General features: G+C 53.7%; 5 protein-coding genes across 5 annotated transcripts; 3 read left to right on the top strand and 2 right to left on the bottom strand.

The window, feature by feature from the left end:
* Nucleotides 1–11: 11 nt before the first annotated feature.
* Nucleotides 12–4,268, bottom strand: B0H18DRAFT_1151255 (Sec8 exocyst complex component-specific domain-containing protein; the record flags this gene model as incomplete). The annotated part of the gene is made up of 15 exons (XM_048035730.1): nt 12–230; nt 288–498; nt 554–672; nt 726–988; nt 1,068–1,482; nt 1,544–1,996; nt 2,049–2,171; nt 2,227–2,310; nt 2,364–3,151; nt 3,203–3,305; nt 3,366–3,534; nt 3,597–3,798; nt 3,848–3,965; nt 4,015–4,064; nt 4,142–4,268. 15 exons carry the CDS (start codon nt 4,266–4,268, stop codon nt 33–35), a joined length of 3,423 nt encoding a protein of 1,140 aa, XP_047900333.1. The 3' UTR covers nt 12–32.
* Nucleotides 4,269–4,899: 631 nt separating this feature from the next.
* On the top strand, nt 4,900–6,434 carry B0H18DRAFT_969736 (uncharacterized protein). Its single transcript, XM_048043627.1, has 6 exons — nt 4,900–5,079; nt 5,195–5,365; nt 5,386–5,459; nt 5,523–5,618; nt 5,675–6,047; nt 6,112–6,434. The coding sequence occupies exons 1-6, from the start codon at nt 4,965–4,967 to the stop codon at nt 6,171–6,173; spliced, it is 891 nt and encodes a 296-aa protein (XP_047900332.1). The 5' UTR covers nt 4,900–4,964; the 3' UTR covers nt 6,174–6,434.
* A 28-nt stretch (nt 6,435–6,462) lies between these two features.
* B0H18DRAFT_925584 (endoglucanase) lies at nt 6,463–8,168 on the bottom strand. The gene is made up of 11 exons (XM_048041621.1): nt 8,009–8,168; nt 7,929–7,956; nt 7,806–7,871; nt 7,745–7,750; nt 7,567–7,688; nt 7,395–7,513; nt 7,126–7,340; nt 7,023–7,075; nt 6,858–6,967; nt 6,648–6,796; nt 6,463–6,593 (listed from the first exon to the last, which is right to left on the bottom strand). The coding sequence occupies exons 1-11, from the start codon at nt 8,126–8,128 to the stop codon at nt 6,574–6,576; spliced, it is 1,008 nt and encodes a 335-aa protein (XP_047900331.1). The 5' UTR covers nt 8,129–8,168; the 3' UTR covers nt 6,463–6,573.
* A 1,205-nt stretch (nt 8,169–9,373) lies between these two features.
* On the top strand, nt 9,374–12,055 carry B0H18DRAFT_900543 (P-loop containing nucleoside triphosphate hydrolase protein). Its single transcript, XM_048041452.1, has 8 exons — nt 9,374–9,459; nt 9,508–9,606; nt 9,665–9,773; nt 9,825–10,044; nt 10,108–10,368; nt 10,426–10,844; nt 10,897–11,316; nt 11,369–12,055. The coding sequence occupies exons 1-8, from the start codon at nt 9,457–9,459 to the stop codon at nt 11,935–11,937; spliced, it is 2,100 nt and encodes a 699-aa protein (XP_047900330.1). The 5' UTR covers nt 9,374–9,456; the 3' UTR covers nt 11,938–12,055.
* A 180-nt stretch (nt 12,056–12,235) lies between these two features.
* Nucleotides 12,236–14,419, top strand: B0H18DRAFT_1151244 (kinase-like protein; the record flags this gene model as incomplete). Its single annotated transcript, XM_048035729.1, has 12 exons — nt 12,236–12,374; nt 12,431–12,482; nt 12,540–12,593; nt 12,649–12,688; nt 12,751–12,850; nt 12,901–12,989; nt 13,043–13,222; nt 13,283–13,329; nt 13,386–13,540; nt 13,683–13,911; nt 13,988–14,184; nt 14,280–14,419. 12 exons carry the CDS (start codon nt 12,236–12,238, stop codon nt 14,417–14,419), a joined length of 1,422 nt encoding a protein of 473 aa, XP_047900329.1.
* Nucleotides 14,420–14,544: the final 125 nt, after the last annotated feature.

Here is a 14,544-nt window from a genome sequence, read left to right as displayed (position 1 = left end):
GTTGATGCGGTCCTTCTTATATCACAGCGCTGTCATGAAGAGCCTCCGTCCGCGCCGTCTTGCAGCTCCAGACCGTGCAGATCGATGACGTACAAGCTGTAGGAACGGTTGGTCGCCTGTGCGGCGCTTTGTTCGCTGTTTGTTGGGTCGACGCCGCACTGCAGGTCCAGCATTACCTTGTACTCGTCGAAGCTGAACTCTTGCTTCTTGCGGATGCTGTCAAGCATATCCTACGCAGTCACAGTCGTTATGCCCTATCTCCGAACTGCCTACGGCGCAAGGCTCACCTGCGGCGACATGGAGAACAAAGAGTAGTACCGCTTGGCACGGTCGAACTCGAGGTCGTTGCTGTTCTGGGTCATCGTCTTGATGTTTTGCTGCAGCGCGAGCATGTTCCGGTTCATCTTCTTGATCCCAAAGGCGTTGAGAGCACGGATGTGCCGAGCCTTCGATATCAAGAGACGCTCCATGAGGTGTGGCAGACCCTCAAACATGTATCTAATAACTCTTATGTATCAGCGCGCCGCACAACCTCGAAAGTGGGTCCGCGCACCTCCGTTCTCGCTCAGGGAGCGTTGATGATGCCCAGTCGTCGCACTTGCTGAGCTCGACGTTAAGGTCGATCACGTTGGGGTCGGGCTCACTAACCTCGCGCTCGACTTTGTAAATGCCCTGCGTGCCAACATATCAGCTACTGTCAATGAAACGGGCAGACAAGCACCTACATGTCTCAGCGCGAGGTCGATGAAGTGTGTTGCGCGGCACCGGATGTCGATGCGCAGGGTGTACATGACCAGCTCGGCCAACTGGGCGTATGTCATATGCAACGCCTGGAACCGCATGGCCATTGCGGAGGAGAGCGGGAGGCTGAGAGGCTCATTCGCTTGTACGGGGGCGATCGCGGGCAGGTATGGGGTATACGGGGTAACTGCGCTCACGGGCTCCAGCCGTAGCGGTGTTGTTGGTGAGAGCGCGCTTTCAGGCGCGGCTTCAGAGTGTCCAGCTCGTTGAAGAACCAGGTCTGAGGGAATAATGAACTCATGCTGGCTCCAATCATAAGACAGCACTTACGACAGTGCGATACAAGCTCGCCAGGCTGGCCATGTTCCGTGCTGACGAGATTAAGTCCTGCTTGATGATAGTCTCATCGCCCTGGAGAACTTGCTCGAGATGCGCTTCCTGTCGGCAGAGTTGGAGCTTCCTAGCCGCCTCCGAGTCTTCACCAACAATCTTCAGCAATTCTGACAGGCATGCGCCCAGATCCGCCTTCTGTGCCCACTGTGCACCAAGCACTATCCTTGGGCCAGCATCCGGCTGCATGTTGTTCCTGACGGCGACAAGATCGTAAAACCTGTCACTACACCGCTGGTAGAACTGGCCTATGACTGTCAGGATGAGTCGCGAATAGTTCTCTCGGTGGAACGGCGTGGTCCGAAGCATGGCACAAAGCGAGTTGATCAGGGCCATGACCTGTACGCCCGCCTGCAAAGAATAAGAGATGAACATAAATCCATGTAGTACTCGGCCGGGTCACAAACTTAACCAATGGCTGTGGCGACAGTTTGTTCGTAGCCGGGTCAGGCTCGAAAGCATCCGGACTTGTTACCGCTTGATGGAACAACTCGGAGACCTTGTCTTCCAGTTGCGGCAAGTAGACATTCAGCACGAAGTCTTCCAGCACCATACTTGTCGAACGCGCAGCCTCCAAGCCGGACGGTAGAACATCCGCTATGCGATCCAGCCACGCTAATGTTGGCTGGAAAAGGATGCTGACGTGGAATGCGTCCGGACGTATCAGGACACGGTGATGCTGGCTGGTCCCGGACAACCGATCATCCGTACCGACGGCAGATAATGTTGCTTGTACTGCGCTATCTGCAGACCCTTGCACCAGCCCCGGCACCGTATCCCTGAGTACTCGAGTGAGCTCGTCTTCGTGCAGCTTGAGCGCTTTCATGCTGTATTTCGCATCGGTGTCTGCGAAACGGAAGACAGGCTGCTCAAGTAATGAGTAGCCGTATGTGAGATGCGTAGCATTCGTGGCTAACCTTGCTCTTGTCTCTGTTGAACTTGCCTTCTCGTAGGACCTCGTTGATTGAAGAGATCGGATTCCTCCCAGACACTGTTCCTTGCTCTTCGTCGGTTACATAGTCACCGATAAGGGTTCTGATCTAACATAGTAATAAGCGTTAGGTGCGAACTCTGCTGGACTGACGCGGAGCATACCTCTGCCTGTATTGGCATCCACACCTCGGCCAGTGGGAAGAGAGAACCGGGCTTCGCCCCTGAAGAATCACTGAAGTGTCGTCTCTACGAATGTGGTCAACGCTTCTGTCCAATGGAAAAACGATCAAATCACCCACCGAGCCTATTCGGTTCGACACTTCGTATACTACTCGTAGACCTTGTGTGACGGCATCCATCTTCGAGTATAGTGTCCAGAAGAAGTCGCGCAAGGTTTCCTGATCAGTAACCTTGGTGGACGCCTCCAGGGCAGCCAGTCGCAGGGCTGCGGCCTTTAGCGGTGGCCCTCTACCGGCAAGAGGACCCAGAACCGGATTGTATGCGCCTGGAGCTACCGATACGCCCGGGATGCCAGTGCCCATAGCCATGCTCGATATCGCCCCAGGGCCTGTGAGTAGAAGGCTACTGTCTAGTCTTCCCGCACCTGGGCCGGAAGTTATCACAGAGTTTCGTCGACCGAATTCTGCTCTCTCTTCTACCTCATCCAAGGTTGACTCCACCAGCGAATAAATCTCCTGCGGTAGTTTCTGTGCGACTACGTCGAGAGCGCTCCCTAACCTCCCGAGAACTGCTAGCGCTTCCAATAATGTCTCAATGTAAGAAAACGAATCTGCCTCGGGATTTTGCGGCGGCGGTGCCTGCATGTTACCAGAGAGCATACCGGAAAGGGATGTCGACGACCCCGCAGCCGACATACCTAACGCTCCAGAGCTCGTAGACGCTGCTAATACGGCTCCAGACGTGCTGTCGCGGTAGTTCTGCTCGTCGATCAAGTACGGTGGATCGTTCGGGCGTACAGTGAGATCCATCAAGAATTTGCTGATTGGTGTGGATCGGGAGATGGGCGAAGCAGCCGACGGGTCTTTCATATCAGAACCACCTTGGTCCGAGGCATCGAGCTTGGGGACTACAGATTGCTCGTGACACAAAACGGCGCGAGACTTCACACATCACTCACAGCTCTGTTGACCAGGAGTGTATATTGCCCAGCGTGACTCGCACCAGAATGACTTGAGGTACAGGTGACTGTTGAGTTCATCGACCAAAATCTCTCGGAGAGCCTGCGTGCGAGCGACAATAAGCACCCATAGTCATGACCGGAGTAGCAAAAAGAGACCGACCGCCTCCTGTGCGACTAGATAGCTGCGTAGATCGGAAACTGCCCCAACATCCAACATGTCTTGCTTGTTGATCAGCTTCAGACTCCGCACTAGTAGCACGGCAGCCTCGAGCAGTCGTTTCTCAGATATCAAGCTCTCCAGTGCGTCCGGGACAGCTCTCAGACGTTCACTGCGTCGATTGTCAGTTCTTGATGGTAAAGTGGCAGAACTCGCTTGCATACGACACCGTACATTTGGTCCAATATGCGCATCATCTCGTCAACGGTTTGGCTTCTCGACCATAGCTGAACAAGATCGGCACGCTTGCTTCCTAGGGTATCCTTTGCTTCTTGCAATGCGGTGCGCGCTTCTCGAATATGGTTTTGCGTAGTGCCGAGATGACTTACGAGTGCGGCATGATGAGGTAGTGCACCAGCAAACGCCTGGTAGTACTCTGATGCATGTCAGCTACGGACGGGTTTCGCTATTGAGAAGCAACGCACTGTCCACGGACCCTTTCAAAGCATTCGAAAGCAAATCTTTCGTCCGTCGGAACGAGTCGGCGTCTCTTCCCAACGAAGATTCATCCAGCAGTTGTAGTGCAAGTTCTACCGGATTGAACTACTATCACTCAGGCCGATGACTGCAGCATTGCGATCGCGAGACTCACGTCTGGATTCATGCACACCTCCCATTCTCCCCTGATCTCGTCAAGAACAGCTAAATGACCAGGTCAAAGCACCATTCACCCTGACACAGTGCTCAAGGAATGCACTGGCCCTAGTTACAGTACTCACCATCGATATCCCCAGCCTTGGTCTTTCCCGTAGGTTTCCTTCCTGGCACCCGGTCCTTCAATCGCTGCTGCCGTGCCCGCTCCGCCTCGCGTTCTTGTGCCTTTTCTCTTTCATACTCCGCGTCCATCATACTGTCATTTGACATCCCTCTCTTCCTGCCTAACGCCTGGAAGGCGACCACGGCCGCCATAGACGAAGGTGTCAACGCTGAATCTGGAGACATGGGGGATATGGGCGAGGAAACAAATTGCGAGCTCCCGTTAGACCTGTAGGACGTCGTCGCTGCACCATTACGTATTCTAGATGGCTCCCCGCGTCTGGCTTCCAGACGGTCCTCTGATGTCCTCGAGTTCGGAGCATTGCGCGAGTCCACTGAAGCGCGATCAGAATTTGAGACGTCAGAAACTTGTCGATCTCTCAGGCCAGACCGTGTCGGACGTATAGGTCCCCTAGCAGCGGCAGATGAGCTTGACATTATAGAACTTGGTGAGGTAGGACGCGTGCCAGTAGGCGTCCGGTTGATCTGCAGCGGCCTGACAGGCGGGGATGTAGGCGGAACATTCTGGCGAACAGAGCCTGATCTCGAGCGTGCGTAGTCGTTAGAAGAATTGGGAGGCAGTCGAGACATAACCAGAGGAGAGCCTGTTACCAGACGGACGCTCAACGGACGCTGTGCAGCCGGTCACCATTGCCCCTTCCGCATTGGGCTGCACCCCGGGATGAGCGGCAATCGTAGATTGGGATGCTACGCTCCGCCCAACACATCCCACGTACGTTTGTTTGACGCCTGCCACGAGGCCTGCCACAGAAACGGATCCGCACCATGACCGCACTCCCTGCATTCCTAAGTCCCGTTTCTCCAGATCCGACCATACAAGAGTTGTGCTTGGACGCGGAATTCCCTCATCCTAAGCTTGGAGCATCTGCGCATGCTTATGGTGGCCTGCGAGCATCCAACAACCCCGCACCATTCTTCTCTTCATACCAGGTAATACAAACCGCCAACACTCCGTGCACAACATGTCAGACCCCTTGATGACATCCTCTGAGCAGGTAACCCAGGGCTCGTGGAATTCTACACGCCCTTTCTAACCGCCATCCACGACAAATGTGCGCGAAAAATATCCATATTGGCTCATGGCCACCTCGGTATTTGGCCAACCGTGCCCCGCGGAGGCAGGTATAGAGATCCGTCCAGTATAAGCCTAACGGCTCAGGTTGAAAGTGCCATCGAAGCGCTCAAGCCCTACACGATGCCTATCCGCAGGCTAAGCTCGTCATAACGGCGCATAGCATGGGGTGCTGGGTCGGCCTACAGGTGCGACGACTGATACATCAAAAGATTGTAAATTTGCGGCTGACTTCAGAATTTTGTGATGAGGTACTGCGGGCCAAGCCAGATCTAGTTTCCTCGCTCTTCCTCCTCTTCCCAACCCTCTCGCACATCAATCAAACCCCTAATGGACGGTCGCTGTCCGTATGTCGCCAGCTGTTGTTATCAATCTGTACCACTGCTGAATCTTCGTTTATAAGTGGCTCTTTCAGGCCCCTCTTCCTCGCTTGATTTCCTGCGTGTCTATTCTGGCTTGGCTGCTGCCTCTGGCTGCTTTGCGACTTCTTTTTCCCGAATGGCCGCTTCCGCAAATCCTCGTTTTGCGCAAGTTTTTACACTCACCAAGCGCTATATATGCCTCCTTGAGTCTAGCCGACCAGGAGATGAAAACCATACGAGACCTCGATATCGCGCTTCTTCAGACGTACTCTCATCGGTTACACATGTACTTCGCAGACGAGGACGACTGGGTAGGCGAGCAGAAGGGACCAGTGTTGCGCGCTTTCAACGCCGATCCCGGATCTGTCAAGATAGTCCACGGACATCCGGATATTCCACACGCATTCTGCATCAGTACGTCTTTGAGAATCTCGATCGTAGGTCCAGCAGTGCTCATTACTCGCCCTGTGCTGTGCAGATCATGGCGAAGAACTGGCGAGGCAATGCTTTGAGTGGCTCCAGACTGGCGGGCTGCTATGAAGGATTAAAGATCGTCTATACACGCCCGACGAGACATTTTCCCGGGATTCTGAACCCCATTATATACTTCATAAGGCTGATCTTGAGTACGTGACACTTCTGACTAAAAAAGAACTATGGTGTACAGGGTGATTCCGAGGTCCCTCCAGACTACACCACAGTCAAGGGGGTGCTTGAAGATCCCACGGGAGATATGCTCAGGTTGCGTACTTTGAACGCCGGTAGGCCCAATTACTTGTCACATACAATCATCAGCACGACTATATTTCGAGTCCGCGGCTGACGGCAACCACGAAGACAAACAACATACACATACACCGGAACTCGAACTAAACACCGACAACTTACACACTTCTTCGAGTCTCCATCACTACGCGTTGCCCGGGGAGGCTCGATAGCTTCATGGGAGGTAAGGGAGCACTGTTCGATGCAATTAATGGGATGCGTGTTCACAGGTGATGTACCGTCACTTACCGGCCTCAGTCCAGAGAGTCTGGTCGGTGCCGTTGGAGTAGGGAGTGAGCGTCAGGACGTAGGTAGAGTCGAAAGAGCCTGCAGACCAGGCCGAGAAGCCGACAAGGGTCGGGTAGGCGGACTTCACATAGGCGAGCTCCTGGCCTAGGCTAGTAAGTGGCGAAGCAACGTGAGCGCGCGGAGTCGACATGGCGTAGGGATGGTACGTACTCGGTGTAGCAACTGGACGTCTCGCCGCCGCCAGTCTCGCTGAGGATCGCCTGGCGGTTACCGTTATCCTGGAGGAAGGTGACGAGAGTCTCGAGGATATCGACGTTGTTCTGCGGGAAATGACCATTAGACAAAATCCCAGCAGGTCATGAAGTGACCGCTGACCGTGACGCAAGTAGCGTGAGTGCCGCTGTTGTCAGAGTCGAGGTACTTGTGAACTAACAAATGGATGAGTACAGCTTCGGATGAGGATACCGCAAGGCATTACCGTCGAAAAGCAGCTTGCCGGTACCGCCAAGAGGGTCGGTGATGTTAACCAAGTAAGGGCCAGCCTCCGTGGGGAAGGTCCCAGCGGACGAGTAGGTAGAACCAGGGAGGAGCAGGTAATTCTCAGAGCCTGCCGAGCGAACCTCGTTAACGACGTATTGCAGAGACGCAGCCCACTCCGTAACGTTGAGGTCGTGAGGCTCGTTCATGAGACCGCTGGCTTTCAGTGTCAGTCTGTGCACACTGAGCCGATCAGTCGTAAGGACTCACAAGATGACGCGGTCGTTGGAGCCGTACTTAGAGGCGAGCTGAGTCCAGATAGACGCAAACTCGGCGTTGGTGGGCCCGCCTTGTCCGATGATATCTCCGTTCCAGCGGGCATAGTTGTGCTACGAAGGTTGTGAATGAGCGTTCACAATCAGGTCTCTAAACAGTTTCGTACCAAGTCAACAATGACGTAGACGCCAGAGCCAGAGCTCAATGCGGCCTGAACAGTCTGGTCGTACCCTGTGAAGAAGCTGGAATTGATGGTGCCACCAAGTGTGGGGGTCATCAGCTGCCATGCTGTTGAAGTGGTCAATATTCCGGCGGCTGATCTATCTAAGTCAGATGACTCCTACCAAATGCTTTAGGAACCCATGTCAGATCATGACAATGTCTGATAGACTGGCGTAGACTTACGAATACGGTAGAGGTTGGCGCCTTGCGAAGTGAAATGAGTATACTGAGACGTCGGGGGAGGCGCATCTGGTTAGCAAACACATCAGGTGAGCTCCGAGTGTAGCTGTCCATGTATTGACGTACCAGTGCCAGAGTAGTCTCCGTTTGTGTCCTATGTCAGCAGTGAGTTGGCTATTTCGCACAGCATTTCTCGTGCCACTTACCACACTGAAGTCGTAACCCGCAGTGTTAACACCACCCAAGCGGGTGGCGAACTGACCGAGAGCATGCTGAGTGGCGCCGAACACCGTGAGCAGGCTGAGGAGACTTTTCGCGGACCTCATCTTGATGGCTAGAGCACTCGTCGAGACTACGACTTTGGATGATGGGGAGACACTGGGCCCAGTGTCGCCCTCTTATATACACGGTCGTCATGGATAAAGGTCCTCCCTACGCCTTCAGCGAAGCTGTACATCCAGTGTGCATCGGAGAAATCGCGGAGCCATCGTTGCAATATAGACTGCTAAGGATACCCCATCACATGCAAACTGCGGGTAGGTTAGTACGCTGGGCCTTCCTCTCTTGCCTCGCCGTGTGCATGTGAAAATCAGCAAGCAGTCGGACGTGTACCCACTGATGTAGGAACAGTCAATTCAATGCACAGAACCATGAAATATTTCCGTGAGTACATACCGAAAGCCTGGTATCTGCAAACGTACTAGGTCGTTGGACACAGCTATTTCCAGGCGCTTCGCACGGTGAGCATTCGGCCGCGATGCAACCATCAAATAAAACTACCTGTTCCCACATGGCAATGTCCGCGAGTCCGAAACGTACGCGTGGCCGGGGCTGCTTAGTTAGCTCCGACGACGAGGTGTGATCATGCTTGAGAATGTCGACTTGGGTGCCACGAGAAGCACTAGGTGCCAGAAATGTGTGGTGAGCGCTGCATGGTACCTTTGCGTGACACCCCGAGGGTCGATTGCTTAGATGATTCCGAGCGCGGCCACTGCAGTCGAGACTGGGCCTTTCCTCTCAGTCCATCCAATCGTGGAGCCTCATACGTTCAGAGAAGAGCGCTCGACTTTGTTTTCCTACCCATGTAGATACCACTTTGCCTACAGATGGCCAATCGGAGTGCGCCGCCTACAGTACCTATGAATTGTGGACAGAGATGCTCCATTACATTAGATCACAAGGAATAGCTGCGTTATCGTACATTGATTCGGATTTTTTTCTGTAGAATTCTGGGGGTGCCACCGGCTAGTATTTCTGACGTTATGTTCCGGTATACAGTGTGCACTGTGCAGTAAGAATGCTAATTATCACAAGACACGCAAAGACGCACAATATACATCTGCCAGGGTTTCGGATAGAGGGCGCAGGAGATTCAATGCCGTGAACTATTATGAAGGAAAGAACGACATCAGAGGCAATACGCAACGACTCCGAGAGCGCGGAAACATGAAGTATGACGGAGCGGAGCGGGACACGAACTTCTACGCCTACCATATCGGCATATCGCGTCAGGGGATCTCGAGATCTGGAAAATGACGCGGAGCGCTCGGTCGCTGAGTGGCTTCAGCCACAACCACTCATTGGCACAGACCGGAAGGTATCTGCTTATACCTGCTCCCAGTGAATTAGCGAGTAGTGCAGCCGTTCCCCACACATGGTATGTGACATGTTGTCTATTCTGCTCAAAATCTCATGCCCTCTGTAGCCCCCAACTAAGGGGAAGAATCCCAACCCGAGCGGGCTTGGGCGCGCTATCATCAATCGGCAGGCGAAAGATGCACACAGGACTAGTCAGACGGGACTGGTACGCCGCCTAATACCTTCCCAGTCGAATTGCATTACGATGATGTGCAACACGGCAGTATACTACCGACATCGACTCCACTACCAGGCTACAGTCGATCACACAAGAACGGGACTTGGATGAGTTTCTAAACACCGCTCAATTGGCCGGCACTCAATTTACAGCTGGTAAGTTTCCCTGTCCAGTTGTAAGCTCTGTTCTTCAATAGCCTCTGGCAGAACGTCGGAACGTAACAATCATCAATTCCCCTGCTACGTCGCAGCACAATGCATATCTTCTTTCCGACGAAGAAGAGACAAACACATTGCAGAAGCATCGCGAAAATCGGCAACGGCTGCGCGTACCAAGGCGCCCCCCATGGACAAAGGACATGGCCCCAGCGCAGCTCGACAGACAAGAGAAAGATGCGTTCCTAGAGTGGAGAAGGGGATTGGCGGAGTAGGTTCCTCTCGGCCTTGATACGGTTCTAGTACTCATCATGTCACCCGTCATATGCTCCAGGCTTCAAGATAGAGACCGATTTTTGCTCACCCCGTTCGAACGAAATGTTGAAGTATGGCGGCAGCTTTGGCGGGTCCTAGAGCGCTCCCATCTCGTGGTCCAGATCGTCGATGCTCGGAACCCCCTCCGCTTCCGATGCGAAGATCTGGAGTCGTACGTACAAGATGTTGAGGGGGCGGAGGGTGAAGCTGGTACAGGAAGGGGCAAACGTCGGAGTCTGCTTCTCATCAACAAGGCTGACCTCTTAACGTTAAAGCAAAGGTGCAGTCGGAGCGGCTCGTTCGTCTTGAAACCAGTATTGACTTGCATTCATTTCAGGCGGCAATGGGCCGACTATTTTGACACGCAGGGTATCAATTATGCATTCTTCTCAGCCGCGAATGCTGCAGCGCTACAGGAGGCCCGCCGTCAGGCATTGGCTGCCACAGAACTCGAGGCACCAATCGAGGATTCCGGAGACGAGGACGACGAAGTGCACGAAACCGGCAGATATCTCCCCAGCGCGATCCCCGAGGTGGCCCCGGGGAATACAGATGTCGACGGCAGCGAGAGTTCCGAGTCTGTAGACGGAGCGCCATCCGACGACGATTCGATCTCGGATGCCAGCTCAGACGCGAGTAGTCTCTACCGTCTCCCTCCAGAGGAGGAAAGCGAAGACGCACGAGACCCAAGAGTCAAGGTTCTGTCGGTCCTGGAACTCGAGGACTTATTTGTGCAGACAGCTCCTGATTTGAGCAGTGAGTAGCATCCCTCTCTTGCCATGTCTGCCCCTGGCTGAATGAATGTCAGCCTTCACGGACTCATCCGGCAATCGCCCTTCGAGATTGGTCGTTGGTCTCGTGGGTTACCCCAACGTGGGCAAGTCCAGCACGATTAACGCCTTACTCGGCGAGAAAAAAGTCAGTGTGTCATCGACACCGGGAAAGACGAAACATTTCCAAACGATCAATCTATCGCCCAGTCTCATGCTGTGCGATTGTCCGGGTCTGGTATTCCCTCAATTCACGACGACAAAAGCCGATCTCGTCTGCGATGGTGTTCTCCCCATTGATCAGATGAGGGAACATACTGGCCCTGTGGGACTCGTCGTTAAGAGAATACCCAAAGAGGTCCTGGACGCGACGTACGGTCTGAACGTCCAAGTCAAAACAGTCGAAGAAGGCGGGTCTGGCCAGATCACCCCAGAAGACTTCCTCGTAGCCCATGCAAGTGAGTTGTCCACATATAATCCTATACTCCATCTTGATCATGTCCGACATAGTCGGCAGAGGCTTCATGCGTTCTGGTCAGGGTAACCCGGACGAGGCACGAGCCGCCAGATACATCATGAAGGACTACGTAAATGCGAAGTTGCTATACTGTCACCCACCGCCTGGCGTATCCGAGGACGAGTTCAACGAGGAGACACGCCAGATCGCCCTCGGCCGTGCAATGGGAAAGAAACGAGCGCCGACGACTCGGGTGGCAAAGGGCGCCGACACGTTCGTGCCTCAGAATGGACTGACGTCGAATCCAGACACGCCTTCCGCGGTGGACGTGGGCCCGAGCTTCAAGTCTCAGACTGTCGACCGGGCCTTCTTCGCGAGCAATTCGTCGCTGTCTATGAGGCCCCATGTGCAGGGCTCGGCGAGACATGGCCAGGAGGTGTCTCGCATGCAGGTATATCCACATCAGAATGCCGTCGCCGATGATGGTAGTGCCCTTTCGGGCCGAAGAGCAAGGATCGCAGCGGTCCTTGTAAATGCCGATGGGGAATCAGCCCTGAACGGTAAGAAACACCACAAGAGACCAAAGCGAGTGAAGCAAAGGAGTGGTAGAGGTTATGATTGAGGCCCATTGTGGTCTGGTCGACCGTGGCTTTCGTGTAGCATCCCGAATTACCGCAAGTACTCTCACTGTAGCCGTAAATCTAACGCATTCTTTGAATGGTCCGCAACCCATGGAGGCCCTTGTTCAAACCTACGGAGAGATTACAGTCGCCCTCGAGAGCCACTGTATGCGGTCACGTGATGACTCACGTCCAGAGCGGGAGCGACGCGTCCGCACCTTCAACAAGTGGGCCGTCTCCTCACTTCAGCGACAACCTGTAAAGAGCACGGCGGTTGCGTTGTCTCCACATCCTCTGGATATGCCGTCCATAAATCCTTCTGCGACGCGCAGATTAGATGACTGGTCAGCTTCACCTCTCACGCCTGCCGCTGACTGGATCAACTCGTCGAGTATATGCGCAAGGTTGGCGACATTCAATAAGGAAGGTCGCAGAGAAGGTGATAAGAGTGCACATGGTAGTTGCATTCTGCTGATTTGTCTTCGATTTCTACAGTCCTGGAGTTGAGCATCGACCGACCACTCACTATTGGCAGACATCCCGCATGGTATGTGCATGGCCACATTTCGCTGCTGGTTTATTCCGAGCGTCTGGACGAATGCAGCTCGTACGTTGTATCCGACATCGTGGCTTCTGGTATTCATTGCAAGCTTTACGCGTGAGCGCCAGTCAATGTGGAGCTTGTCGCGGCCTATTCACAAGACTTCTTACAGCGTCCGACCGAGCAATGGTGGAGTACTGGTGTCATGTTCGGTAGGTAACGCTCATGTATGGAAGGTGTTGTATTCGGGATGTGTGACTGACAGTCTGGCCAGGATTTCTCAACCAACGGACTCCTGCTCAACGGTCATAAAATCCGGAAAACATCCGTTCTCCTTATGGATGGCGATACCATCCAGATTCCTCATTCTCAAAGTAAGTATCCAGAGACGTCGCATCTTATACTCGCAAGCGCATACATGCAGAGTTCGAGTGCATCCATGTGCACAAATCTCCACAAAAGACGCATATATTTGACCCAACGCCTCCGATGAATCCGTTACTCAAGACCAAGGTACGTTGCGTATATTTGAATTGCATCAGGCAAGCCCTATCCATATCCCATAGCGTATCGGCCGCTACATTGTCACAAGTCATTGCCTCGGGAGCGGGAGCTTTGCTACTGTGCACCTAGCCATGGACACGGCGGCATTCAGACAAGTCGCGTGTAAGACGATTAAACGTAAAAGCAAGGACAAGGTCGACAAAGTGATGAAGGAAGTTGATATTCTCATCGCTCTGGACCATGTGAGTACCCTCGAATGTTCGCGCCTGTTCGCCCGCATGTAATTGATGTTCATACCGCAGCCGAATATCAACCGTGTCTGGGCAGCCAAACATGACAATAGCTTCGTGTCAGTGAGGTTTATCCTGTGCGCTCTCGATCAATTCATCGGCATAATCCTTGCAGGCACATATTCCTTGAGCTGTGCACCGGCGGCGATCTCTTCTCGTACATAGTCGGTCACGAAAACTCCCGGCTGTGCGAAGGCGAAGCCAAATACATGATGTTCCAGCTCCTCAAAGGGCTGAAGTATCTTCATGACAGACTGATTTCTCATCGTGGTATGTTTCCACCACGTGTTGTCTTTAGATGACAGAGCCATAGGACACTTTTGCTGCGCTTCACGTTCAAGATCTCAAGGTGCGTGACATTTACCGCCGTTTCGGTCCTGCGTACTGCCTGTCATCGGATGCTAATTGAAAGCAAAGCCCGAAAATATCCTGCTCTACACGCCAGGTCCTTACCCCCGGATACAGATCGCCGACTTCGGGTTGGCTCGTCCAAAAGCGTACCAGGAGACCTTCAACGTCTGTGGTACAGTGTCATACCTGCCCCCGGAGGGTATCTTGGCCCTAGATCACAAACACCTGGGCTACGTCGGCATGCCGGCTGACTGCTGGTCGGCCGGGGTCATCATGTACATCATGCTCGCGTAAGTGGTCCTTTATCGCGAATCGTGTGTCCGAATAACAGCGACTCAATCCTCCTCACTTATTGTGGATATGTAGCGGCGGCCATCCGTTCGACTATGACAAACAGGACGGAGAGTCAAACTGGTACTCATACCGGCCCTCGGAGGTGCTCGACAACTCTCAAGTTGGCGATCTCTCGCAGTCGTCCGTGCAGAGCGACCGGATGGTGAAGAAACGTATTGTCCACGGCGAGGTCGAATTCCCGCCGTACATATGGAGTGCCATCCCTGACGGTACGCACTTCACTACTTCTCATTCAGATAGTAGCCGGCCGCCAGGAGAGCATTGTTCATGTCGCTTACATGCTGAGTCTTTTCGCATCCTTTAGCTCAAACGCTCTGCGGCAATCTTCTTGTCTACGACCCCCTGGACCGCGCTACCGTCCACTCTGCTCTCCGCAACGTCTGGTTCACTCGTGATGCATCCGACCTGGAGGCCGCCTATCGTGAACGCATGGGATCCAGCTGAGATCGGACGGAACCCTTCTCCACTGAGCGGGCGCCACAGCAAATCGGTCACAAAACTCTCCGGACCTCGAAGCTTCTCTGGTGCTGTGTCTTCGCCCTTGTTCTGCTGTTGTTCTACTCTGTGGT

Source organism: Fomitopsis serialis, assembly GCF_022376445.1.
Source record: "Fomitopsis serialis strain Sig1Antser10 chromosome Unknown B0H18scaffold_2, whole genome shotgun sequence".
Classification (NCBI taxonomy): Eukaryota; Fungi; Basidiomycota; class Agaricomycetes; order Polyporales; family Fomitopsidaceae; genus Fomitopsis; species Fomitopsis serialis.
The sequence above is the reverse complement of the archived record's forward strand: the minus strand, read 5'-3'. Positions and strand labels throughout refer to the sequence as shown.

Excerpts from the sequence above, each read along its gene's own strand:
- B0H18DRAFT_969736 (XM_048043627.1), top strand. The coding sequence starts at position 4,965 with ATGACCGCACTCCCTGCATTCCTAAGTCCCGTTTCTCCAGATCCGACC. Across the intron at positions 5,080-5,194 it reads AGCATCTGCGCATGCTTATG|GTAACCCAGGGCTCGTGGAA; the intron begins GTGGCCTGCGAG and ends TCCTCTGAGCAG. Across the intron at positions 6,048-6,111 it reads TCCACACGCATTCTGCATCA|ATCATGGCGAAGAACTGGCG; the intron begins GTACGTCTTTGA and ends TGTGCTGTGCAG.
- B0H18DRAFT_900543 (XM_048041452.1), top strand. Across the intron at positions 9,607-9,664 it reads GGACTAGTCAGACGGGACTG|TATACTACCGACATCGACTC; the intron begins GTACGCCGCCTA and ends GCAACACGGCAG. Across the intron at positions 10,369-10,425 it reads CTCTTAACGTTAAAGCAAAG|GCGGCAATGGGCCGACTATT; the intron begins GTGCAGTCGGAG and ends CATTCATTTCAG.
- B0H18DRAFT_925584 (XM_048041621.1), bottom strand. The coding sequence starts at position 8,128 with ATGAGGTCCGCGAAAAGTCTCCTCAGCCTGCTCACGGTGTTCGGCGCC. Across the intron at positions 7,341-7,394 it reads TCCAACGACCGCGTCATCTT|CGGTCTCATGAACGAGCCTC; the intron begins GTGAGTCCTTAC and ends ACTGAAAGCCAG. Across the intron at positions 6,968-7,022 it reads CTCACGCTACTTGCGTCACG|AACAACGTCGATATCCTCGA; the intron begins GTCAGCGGTCAC and ends CATTTCCCGCAG.